Below are 12,579 nucleotides of genomic sequence, written 5' to 3' on the forward strand. Positions count from 1 at the left end.
ATCCTCAGACAAATAAACTCGTGAGTAGGGATCTTCATCAAGCAAAAGTTGGAAGGCTTTTTGATACTTCTCAGCCACGTCCAACATAAGAAAAGTTGAATTCCATCTAGTAGGCACATCAAGAGTCAAAAAACTAGAGCATTGAACTTTTGATCTATCAACACAAGACTTGAAAGTGGCAAGTCTTTGGGGAGAAGACTTCACATACTTAATCAGATTTCGGACCCTTACAATTGAGTCATCAACATCTTTCAAACCTTCACTCACAATAAGGTTTAAGATGTGTGCCGTACACCTCATGTGAATAAACTCGTGATTTGCTATACAATCCGCACTTTCTATTTCCCTTGTTCTCAACCAATCAATAGCAGAGTCGTTAGAGGTAGCATTATCCACTGTAATTGTGAGGATTTTGTCAATGCCCCAATCAAGCATACACTCCTCCAACTCCCTCCCAATCGTTGCCCCCTTATGGTCGCTAATCCGAACAAATGAAATGATCCGCTTATGCAACTTCCAATTATTATCAATAAAGTGAGCGGTCACACACATGTAATTAATATTTTGGATAGAAGTCCAAGTGTCGGTGGTTAGGCATACTCTTTGTTTGGTGGTCAAAAACATTTTCTTCAAGCTATCCTTCTCTCTCAAGAATACCCTCATACAGTCACGCATTACGGTAAATCGAGAAGGAATAGGAAACCTTGGATCAAGGGCTTTAACAAATTCCCGAAACCCTTCTTCCTCAACACATCTAAATGGTAGCTCATCCACTATCACCATCCTAGCAAGGGCAGCTCGTATTTTTTTCTCATTATATTTGGCCATCCCTAAGGTCTTCTCCCCTTCCCCTCCTTCACTTCTTGCTTCCGGGACCAAGAATGTTTGACTCTTATCCAATTTACTCTTACGGTTTTTGGGGCAAAGTTGGATGTGTGTTTTTATGGCCGAAGTGCCTTGCTTTTTGGGATGGCATTTCCATTGCCTATGACAATGATTACAAGTAGCTATAGGCTCTTCGGGATCACAATCGGGCACTCTTGTGAAGTGGGACCATACCTCAGACCTATTCTTAATATTTCTACTACCAGGTAGAGGGTGAGGGGTAGAATGAAAGGCACTAGGAGTACCTACTGAAGAGCCTATTGGTCCGCTAGACTCATCAACTATTGGAATGGGAATATCAATCGGTTGTTCTGGGGCTGGAATGCCAGGACAAGATGCACCTGTGGATGTAGGAGTGTTTGTGCCTTCCATATCCATTATTTAATAACTAGAACTGTAGAGCACAACAAATAAGATAAACATAAAGAAAATAAATTCATGAACTAATGTAAAGATTACTCAAGTAACTTATATGATATACATATATACTTATATAGTAGTAATGAGAAAAAATGTCCTATGAATCTATAAATGTGGTTACATCGCTCGACCCTCGCTCGACACTTCGCTCGAGCGAATTCAGGCAGAGTGTGCCACTCGACCTTCGCTCGAGCGAATTCAGGCAGAGTGTGTCGCTCGACCCTCGCTCGACACTGAGCTCGAGCGAATTCAGGCAGAGTGTGCCGCTCGACCCTCGCTCGACACTAAGCTCGAGCGAATTCAGGCAGAGTGTGCCGCTCGACCCTCGCTCGACACTGAGCTCAAGCGAACTCAGTGCTTACTGGGTTAAAAGCTTCTGCGAATCTGCTTAGTGCTTACTAGAGGAATGGGAAAAAACAAGTAATAGCATTTCAGATCATCAAGGGCTACTGAAGGAGATTGATCCTAACAACATTTAGTGTATTTCATAGTAGATCCTAACAACAAATTCCAACAAATTCTATACTTCAATAAATTCTAAACCATTTGTACACTTAAACCCATGACCCCCATCCATCTCTCATGAAGAAAACCCATGGCCTTTCATAAATAGCACACAACAATCCTAAAATCCACAACTATCCAACGATTCCAGCACACAAACAAACCTAATATCCACAACTATCAAGAAAATGAACAAAAATAATGCAAAAATAGTTAAGATATACAAATTATAGAGAGAGAAAGAGAGAGAGAGGCACCTCGGTTTTGCAAAGAATGGGCTTTCAGAGGAGTGACGGAGGTCGGAGGGGCGACGGCACGGCACGGGTTCAGATGAGAGGTGAGGCACTGAGGAGTGAGGAAGAAAATGAGCTGTGAAGGCACTAAACACTGAAAGTCTGAAGGGGGAGGGGAGGGAATCGGGGGGGGGGGGGGGGGGAAATGAAAAGTGGAAAACCCTAATGGGTTAGGCTGAAACGGCGCGCCGTTTCAGCCTAACCCATTAGGGTTTTCCACTTTTCACTTTTAAAAAATTGGGAAAAAAAAAAGTTAAAATACAAATTAATAATTTAGTAAAAATAAATTAATAAGTTAGTAAAAATATATTTAAGTTAGTAAAAATGTATACTAATAAATATATTATATATTAGTAATATACTAATACTAATACTATTAGTCTATTAATATATAGTAAATTAGTAATATTTATTAACTTATTTACTATGGTCTAATAACTAGATAGTCTAGATGTAATAATTAGTAACTAATAATATCCCTTTCAAAAAAAAGTAACTAATAATATCTAATAACACTAGTTACACTAGTACTGATAGATAATAACTTAAATATACTAATTTAATATACATATAACTAATAGTATACTAATAAATATATTATATATTAGTAATGCACTAATACTCATACTATTGGTCTATTAATATATAGTAAATTAGTAATATTTATTAACTTATTTACTATAGTCTAATAACTAGATAGTCTAGATGTAATAACTACTAACTAGTAACTAATAATATGTCCATAACACTAGTTACACTAGTACTAATAGATAATAACTTAAAGATATATATTTAATATATATGTAACTCAATAGTATACTATTGAATTATATTAGTAATTTACTATATATTAATAGTCTAATACTATTAGTCTATTAGTAAGTTAGTATATGGACTATGGTATAATAGTAAATTAGTATATGGTATAATAGTAAATTAGTAATATTTATTAACTTATTTACTATAGTGAATGGTCTATAACAAATATGTAATAACTAGATGTAATAACTAGTAACTAATTATATGTAATAACACTAGTTACACTGGTACTAATAGATAATAACTTAGAAGATATTAATTTAATATATATTAACTAATAGTATACTATTATATATATATTATATTAGTAATAAACTACTACTAATACTATTAGTCTTTAATATATAGTAATATTTATTAACTTATTTACTATAGTCTAATAACTTATAACTAGATACTCTAGATGTAATAATTAGTAACTAATAATATGTGATAACACTACACTAGTACTAAATTACTAATAGATAATAACTTAAAGATATTAATTTAATATATACAACTAATAGTATACTATTATATATATTAGTAATTTACTATATACTAATAGTCTAATACTATTAGTCTATTAGTATATAGTAAATTAATAATATTTATTAACTTATTTACTATAAGTTTATAACTAATAACTAGTGCTAATTGCTAGTATATTATTGGATTTAACTAATGATGTTACTATATTTATATTTATATGATTACTATATAGAAAAACATATATTTTTTACAAAACATGTACACTAGCGGAGTCGGAGTCGGAGTCGGAGTCGAAGTCGGAGTCGGAGGGTCGGAGTCGGAGTCGGAGTCGGAGTCGGAGTCGGATCCGGCTGGACTCCGACTCCGACTCCGACTCCGACTCCGACTTGTCGGAGCCGGAGCGGAGTCGGGGTTGGAGTCGGATTTTCGGATTTTTGCTCAGCCCTAGTTGGATGTCTATTGTAACTCTTTGTATCCATGATAGGTTTTTTCGCCTTTAATGCACTCCCTTCCGTCTCCGGCATTCCTTCTACTATTTTTATTAATGTTAATGTTTGTATTGGCAAATCCTAGCGTCAAAACATAGTGTCATGGGCTGCAGGTGAGAGTTAGGATGGAGTTGTAAGATAAGAAATTTGCTTGACGATTACTCGACTTCTGCCATGAGTCAAAAATATTAGTCCATTTGAAGTTTCATCACTTAGCAGTTAGGACTACCTTCAGAACTGAGTCACTTCATGTGAGTTGTTCCTTTTCTCAACGTGGGGTTGGGGTCTACAAACTCCATCTCTTAAATTCTTAACATTTTCATCAAGGTCTGGTCATACAGTACTCAGGAAGTATTAGTCACGTCTAGGCTATAGCTCAAAAAATAATGATAAATTTAAAGCTTTCCTAAAATCCTTCAGCAAATTCAAATGTTTCATCTATAGAATAGAACTCGCCCTTTACCCCACTCCATGCGGGCTATTTTTTCCCAATATGGGGTGCGTGCTCAACCCTTTTTTGAAGCTAATAAGAAATAAACAGTGTTTTTATTGAATTTTGAAGGTCATTTTTGTCTTTATCAAAAGTTAAAACTTTATTTATATAAAGCCTATTTTGAAAGGTTAATTTTTTATTATCTCCGAAAGACAGCAGTGGTATTTTTTTTGGAAACAAAACCATTGAGCTTGCTTGAGCATTGAGGCCCGCTATTTTTACCATTTTCTTCCTTGTTTTGTTCAACCATGATCCGATCGATCGATGTTATATTTCTAGTCTGTACCATAATTTTGTTTATAGAATTGCAAATTAACCACGTACTTTGGGGGTGTGCATCTGGATACGGATCCAGATATCTGGCATATATTGGATTTTTAAAACCGAATCAATTCAATAAAATCAAGATTGTAATAGTATCCGGTTTCTAACTTCATTTTTTGTTTTTAACTCTAGTTTTTGTACATGTAAAACGAGGTGTTTTGCATATACAAAAACAAAGTCATTTTAAATAAAAATTCTATTTAAAAAAACACCCGATCCATAATCAAATCTGAGCAAGTATTATTCTATTTGCCTATGTCCAATCCAACAGGATAACCGCCCAAATTCATCCAAACTTCCAGGTTTAGGACTAGACTGAAAAAAATATGATCTGGATGCACACTCCTAACGTACTTCAAAGCCTATAAAAGCAATTACAACGAGTTTTTAGATAGGATAAAAAAGTGACATTAGCTACAAGCTAAAGTTTATATGCAAGGTTTGAGCAGGCCCTTTGTCAAAAAATAGTTCTACTAAAAAAAAAAAAAAATTATTTTAGAACTCTTCTACTCAACAGCCCTACATCACACACTTGATGACATAAATTTTTTTTTTTTCCCTTAGTACCTTGTGGTGTAAGGCAGCTGAGTAGAATGATATTATTTTTTAAATACTTTTTCATGGTGGAGTCCATTGTTTTACAAAGAAATTACGTGAGACTTGTATATAAGTGATGCATAAAAATTGCCCAACAGGCCAGAACAGAGAAAGAGTTATCTCCGACCCATAGTAGTGACCCGGTCCTCGACGAAGTGGCCAGAAGCCCATAATGGCAGTTTGGGGCGTTGGTACGGCATCCGTACGTACATCCATAGCAGTATATAGAAAAATAAATATAGGAAATATAGATAATGATACACACTAATTTATGTGGTTTGACACAAGGACTACATCCACAAGTTGTTTAGAGAAAAAATTCACTATGATTGAAGTATTTTACAATCTATTATGGTTTCTTGTACCTCACTATACAATGGGTTTGGTGACCCTTTTAGACTAACAAAGACCTAGAGAATAGCGTCTCGCCTTGCGAGATTAAAGAAGCTCTCTCCTCCAGCAAGAGAAGTCCTCATTTCTCATCCGATTAAATCCCCTTTTATTGAGCTAATTGAGAGTGGCGAGAGAGGAGAACTTTATATCATCTCACCATTTTCTTTCCCATGTCTGACTTGCTTTTCTTTATCAGCCATTTTCCTTTATTTTTTTCTCTCTTGCATGTCTGACTATTTCTTATATCTTGTCCCCGCCTTTCTCCCCTCTTACTTCTCGATGATGTCTCCCTTATAGACTAAGCTTGGAATACCATATTGGTTCTGGAATATTTACCCTTGCATTAGGGCTTTTACACATTACTCTTAAACAAAACCCTTAATGATCTCGTGCTTCACCTTTTCTCAACTCGGCTTTCCTTTGTCCCACTCCCAAGCTTATATACATGAATTAATAATTCATAACGAGGATATGAAAAAAAAAAAAAAAGGATGAGGGGGAGAAGAAGTCATTCTTAGTGTTCAGATCAGCTCCCTCTCATGTGGTCTTCATGTATATATAGCATTGCTGGCAATAAGCATTCTTATTTTTCTTTCACAAATTAATTAAAGTCGCGTTAAACTTATCTGTAAAATTTGCTCTCTTCTTAATCAATACATGCATCTTGCAGAGGCGTTTTCGTTGAATCTTGTGGAATCAAAGCTATATTTTGTAGTTGTTGTGCTAATTTTTCTTGCTTGGCTTTGGCAGGAAAGCAAAAAGCAGCAACTTTATGGGTTACTTATCCTACAGGTAATTGACGCTTTAGAATTATATATCACCATGAAAAGGTGCCATTCCCTCTGCTAAGTAGCCTTCGATCATTGATATTAAAAAGAAATGTTTCAATTGTAACAAAATTTTATAAAAATAAATGTATAAATTAACGTAATTTAAATTACATAACTTGTTAGACTATAAAATTATTTTTATTATAAAATAAATCTATCGTATTATATAAAATTATATTAATTTATAAATTTATTTTTATAAAATCTTTTATGACTATACCACTTTTCAGTATTAAAATATTAAAAAAACATTGCAAGTTCCTATCACATATCTTTTGCTAAAATTTGCAAAATATCTTAAGTATTATTCATTAATAAGATTTATAAAATATTATTATTCATTGATCAGATATCGATTATCTTAACATGCAAACACATCTTAAGTAAACATGCAATCAAGCTAAATATATTATTATTATTTTATTGTAATTAACGTATACGTAACAAGCTGCTAATTATTTTATATGAGCTCTCCCGACGAAATAATTATTTTTTGATAACACGACAAATAAGACAAAATCTTATATATTCAGGTAGAAGTTAATCAGACAAAACCCTCACGTTTATATATATAAATGAGCTAGAAAACAAATTAATGTCATTTCAAAAAGAGGACATGACTTATGATAACAAATCAAAGACTAATTACATAATGATTCAAGTTTGGTTTGAATTAATTAGGACTATTAATTTCCAAAAATAGGCAGGCAGGCATGGGTTGGTGTGGCCCATCAGAGTGGGTGGGAGATTAGTGTAAGTACGTAAGGTCGGGTGGCAACTAACAGCACTCAAGAGAAAAGAAAAAGACCTGCCGAAAGATAGGGAGGTGTTTGCATGCATCATCAATAACTATAAAGATACTTTCTATCATTTTTTTACTATTTTTTTTTTTAATTTTTTTATTTATTTAATAATTAAAGAAGTGATTATTAATGAAGTATATTTAAAAAAAAAAAAAGTTAATAACTAAGAATATTAAAAAAATACTTAAAATAAAAAAATAAAATTAATAAAAATTTCAAATAAACTAAAATAGTAAAAAGATGGAGAGAGGCAGGTGAGGCAGGTGGTAAGGGTATCGTCATCCTAGGAGAATAGAGATGGCGTGGGTGAAAATTGAAATGCCAACATGCATGCATGCATGAAGGCTGGGTATGCATGATGATCGATCGATGCATGTGGGTCCAAATTAACACGATCGAGTGAGTTGGCGTCAACTACACGTCGTGAGCGATCAGATAACTTCAGTCAGCTAGCACTTGCAAATTAAGGTCGATATAGAAATAAAAAGTTAGAGATGATATTAATGCATATATAATATTATATATATTAAATAAAAATCATGATGACTAGTAAGTCGTGTTCAGGCGACTAGGGGAGGTGAAAACTGCATGAATGGGGGTAAAACGTCATGCGAACCATACTAGTCATCATGGAGTTAGGATAGGGCTTGAAAAAAACAGGTCGGCAAAGAGGCTGTTGGTTCAATTAATAGAGTGAACAAATGAGTTAATTTGACGTCAAAATTTTTATGTATATTCATTTTTATATATATTTTTAATATAATTAATTATATATTAAAAAAATTGATACAATCAATTACATTAATAAAATATAAAAAAAGAATGCAAAAATAACTATATCATTACTCCTTTGACACACACACACACACATATATATATATATATTCTCAAGTAGTATGTATCTCATTTGAACGAATAGTAAAGTGATAATTATTTTATATTAAAAAAATAATACAATTAATCATATTAATAAATTAAATATATAAAAAATATGTAAAAATTATTGTGCATAAAATTTTTAATATATATCCCAAATGAAAAACTAAAAACTAAAATGAATATCTCACAAAAGTCGATTTTGCTTTCCTTTTAGTTTCAATATTATTGGATTTAGTAATTCTTAAAAGTCAAAGCCGCATTAACTGTGATGTGTTTTAAAGGAATGCAGAAATTAATACGAAACTACACCATACCATAAAAATTTAGAGCCCATTGATTGGTGCTTTAAAGAGGGTGCTTCTTAAAGTAAATGCAGCCAAATTAATTTTCAAGATAGGTCCATATATTGGTCTTGTGGTACTGCACACGTAATTATTCTCTCTCCTGAATAATGTAAGGAGATCCAATCCTCGTAATTCCCTCACCCACATACCGACAAGAATAAGAAAATATCTTGCATATATATATATATATATATACATTAGGTGAAAGCAACGTGCAATGCACGTTTGCTTAGTTTATATTTAATTTTTTTATAAAAAAAATTAATTAATGCATAATTTAATATATTAAAAAAAGTAAATTTTAGGAAATATCTTTGGATAATCTTAAGGTAATGAAATATAATAATTACATGTTTTGAAAGTACATCAAAATACCCACAAGATTATTCAATTTTGCAGAATTTGAATACTATCTGTTGTTCCAAGTCTTAACAACTTGTTACAAAAAATAAATAGTAAGCAGTGGCCATAGATCCAAGCATTCAAGTAGGTGAAGCTGAACACTATCACAATCCATAGCAAACAAGCATTGTTTTACAAGTGTATAACAATAAAACCAGCATCGAAAAAATAAAAAGCAGGATTAAGGCTATCAATGGTGTAGTAAAGAAGTCCCATGTAAGCATCTTCACTGTATCTTGCCCAATTCGGGAATGACCTTTAAATGATAGAAATAATATTTCAAGTTAACAAGGTTTTCATTTCTGCAACTCTAGACTCTTGCACAATTCCAAAAGTCTAGCCAGAATTATATTTAGAATGCTTCTCCATTTTGCTGCGTAAGTCCCCAAGCAATTCAAGTTAGGGTCCAATGTCGTGAATGAAATCCCACCTATAGATTTGCACAAGGTGCCAAGGACACCTTATACAGCTTATCATTTTGAAGGCCAATTTCCTTATGCGGGATGTACGGTAACATTTACATGCAATGAAAAATAATGAGTTGTTTGTTAATTTCAGAATATCCAACAAAGGTTTATAGTTGTTTCAAGGTGAATTATTTCTTGGTATTTATACATTCACATATCATCATGTACAACAATAATAGTACTTCATTGATATTGTTATTTTGACCGATATGCATTACCTAGTTGTTGGGAACCATTGATCCATATACACCACCAATAATTTGTGAACAACTTTAGGATTGTGTATAAGAGCTTCGAACTGTAAAGGTTTTGAGAAGTAGAGTATCTAAAGAATTGACCTGTTTAACAACAATAAACAGGTGACATGAAAAATGTTATGATCCTGTAAAAATGCATAAAATGATCAAATATTATATTTGGGCTCTGACATTGAATTTGAAATAAGCAGCTTGCTCTCAAGCCCCTTTCTCCTCTAAACCCAATACAATTATTATACTACTATGCCTCACCAAATAAAAAGTGCAATATAAAGATGAAGCCCATTATGTGCTTAGCTTCCCCAATGCATAGGTTTATCAAATACCATTCCTCTGGTTTACAATAATTTTCATACGACTCTTGATCATTAATAAATTTTAACTTGATAAAAAAATAGTTTTACCTCTGGAAATTCTGTCAAAACGGCTACCTTTGTTGCAGCTTTAGCTTTTAGCAATCTAGATGGAGAAGATGGAGATGCCCCTAAGTAAGAAACTTGAATGAATCTCATGATACCACCATGTTTTTTGCAATCTGCACAAGTTAATGCGTATGAGAAAGAAAATGATGGAAACTCTATGTCCCACAGAAAAAAGAAATATCATCAAACACTCAATCTGCAACAATTATCTTACAAATCCATTATCCAGGTACACACAAAAATAAACATTGTGCCTATTCTCTTTTTGCCCCCAGCAAAGAGATTTTTGGCTGATAATTTAACTGCTAATGCAATCTTCGACCCAGTTTCTGAATTTACTCTCTTGTTTCTACTAATTGAAAGTCAAATTAGAAAGCAAGCCAGATAACTAAAACCCAAAAAACCATCAGATCATAAAGACCACAAAAACCATCAGATCATAAGTAGATAAGACAAAAAAAAAAAAAAAAAAAAAAAAGGAGAAAGACAAGCTATGAGAGAGATAAGGATACTTTCCACTACGAAACAAATCCAAGAGTTGGCATTGGGATAACTGGAAATAAAAGTTCATCTGAAGCCTGATCTAAAATCCCAAACTCCAAATTTGCCCAAAAATATAACCACAATCAATTATTGTCCATATATAGCAGTTAAAAGAATTACTCTTGAAATAAATTTAACAAAAAAAAAAGCCCAAGACCCATGTACCTCTGAAAGAGTAGCGATATTCAGTTCTCCCGAGCCAGAAATAGGTGGAAGCACACTTTTTGGTGTCCTTGAGTGAATGAAAATAGAGGAAAACAAGAGAGACAAGATAGAGACTTAAAAAAACCAAAACAGAGAGAGCCGAGGAGGATTTAGCATCTACGGTCACATATTCAATCTCAAAATCTCTTTCTGGGGAGGAGGAGCTTGCAAAACCAAACCAAAGAAATAACATTAAATTTCAGATAAAGATTTCGGTGAAGAAAGGGATAAAGATCATCACCATCAGATCTATCTGGTACTTTTGTTCTTGGTGACTCTCAGCCATATCTCGATCTCATCCTGAGTTGAGGAGGGCGACTTGGAAGACGATTTCGGTGGCCGTGGTTTGGGACCATTAGGCTTCTACAACGGTAGAGAACCTCGTTAATAAACCACGAATCGAAAGAAAAAGCACATGGGAATCAAAGGGAAGATTGGAAGCTTTTGGGATTTTTGAATCGGGAAAATGGAATTCCAATCGCGTGAACTTTTGCATTATCGCTCGCTTACAATTCTTTAACGGACGGATTTAGACGACGGCGTTAATTTTAACGGTAAAACAATAAAAACCGTTAAACCAATAAAATTCTGTTAGATAGACACTTTTTATATATAAAGATATATAATAAGTTAGTAGCTTATTTATCTGAAAAAAGAAAATATAAAATTAAAGAAAGGTAAAAAAATAAGATAAAAAAAATCTAAACTGTACTGGTCTGCATCCATATTGAATTATCTATTTAGTTTTTATATAATAATAAAATATTATTAATTTAATAATTTTTTAAAATTTTTATTTTTATCACATTTTATAGTTTTACTAATTAAAATATTAATAATAATTATATTCTAATTAAATTATTAATTAATATTATATATTGAGAGTTTAAGTATTTTATTAGTTAAATTTACTTAAAGTTAAATTTTACAATGAGAATACTCTAAAGTGTTTCAGTTAAATTTATTAATAGTTGCGGATGATCTTATTCTATTCGGCTCTGCCTCTGCCCAAAACTTCAGTTCCTTCCTTCACTGTTTCGATAAATACTCTGAGTGGTCTGGTCAAAGAGTTAACAAAAACAAATCTTCTATCCATTTCAGCAATTTACCCCATCCAACTCAATCAAAAACATTAAAGCCATTATGGACTTCAAATTAGCTCCAAACAATCTCAAATATCTTGATTTACATTTGAACCTTGATAAAAACAACAGAAAGCTCTTTGAGGGGGTTAAGGAAAAAATTCAAAACAAATTGGCAAGTTGGAAAGCAAAGCTCCTTTCACAAGTAGGACGGACCACTCTAATTAGAACAGTTGCCAGCTCAATCTCATCTTATATGATGTCAAGCATCATGTTTCCTAAAAATGTAGCCAAAAGCCTGGACAAATCTTTCATGAGGTTCTAGTGGGGTTTTGACCCCAAAAAACCTCACAATTTTACTCCAAAATCATGGAGTTCTATTTGTAAACCCAAGTCCATGGGTGGTTTAGGACTGAGGCTATGCTCCAACTTCAATAAAGCTCTTATTTGTAAGCTGGGCTGGTCTCTTGTTAACTCTGATACAAGCTTATGGAAATCTGTTCTATCAAATAACTACCTTAAAACAAGCTCATGGTCAGAAATCTCGATTAAACCAAGTGATTCAAGGATCTGGAAAGGCCTCTCAAATCAAAGAGAATTTTTATTTGCTAGCTTTTGTAAGCAAATAAACAATGGCACAAGCACTTCTGTTTGGTACG

General features: G+C 33.0%; 1 protein-coding gene across 1 annotated transcript; it reads right to left on the reverse strand.

Annotated features, from left to right (window-relative positions):
* Positions 1-9,053: 9,053 nt before the first annotated feature.
* Positions 9,054-11,046, reverse strand: LOC122309728. Its single transcript, XM_043123330.1, has 3 exons — positions 10,800-11,046; positions 10,074-10,204; positions 9,054-9,750 (listed from the first exon to the last, which is right to left on the reverse strand). The coding sequence occupies exons 1-3, from the start codon at positions 11,029-11,031 to the stop codon at positions 9,685-9,687; spliced, it is 429 nt and encodes a 142-aa protein (XP_042979264.1). The 5' UTR covers positions 11,032-11,046; the 3' UTR covers positions 9,054-9,684.
* Positions 11,047-12,579: the final 1,533 nt, after the last annotated feature.

The sequence above is a fragment of the Carya illinoinensis genome, chromosome 5, assembly GCF_018687715.1.
Source record: "Carya illinoinensis cultivar Pawnee chromosome 5, C.illinoinensisPawnee_v1, whole genome shotgun sequence".
Lineage (NCBI taxonomy): Eukaryota > Viridiplantae > Streptophyta > Magnoliopsida > Fagales > Juglandaceae > Carya > Carya illinoinensis.

What these genes read in the sequence shown, in the direction of transcription:
- LOC122309728 (XM_043123330.1), bottom strand. Translation starts at nt 11,031, where the DNA reads ATGTTATTTCTTTGGTTTGGTTTTGCAAGCTCCTCCTCCCCAGAAAGA. An exon ending in ATATCGCTACTCTTTCAGAG is followed by an intron (nt 10,205 to 10,799) that starts GTACATGGGTCT and finishes TAACTTGTGCAG; the next exon opens with ATTGCAAAAAACATGGTGGT. An exon ending in TTTTGACAGAATTTCCAGAG is followed by an intron (nt 9,751 to 10,073) that starts GTAAAACTATTT and finishes GTTGTTAAACAG; the next exon opens with GTCAATTCTTTAGATACTCT.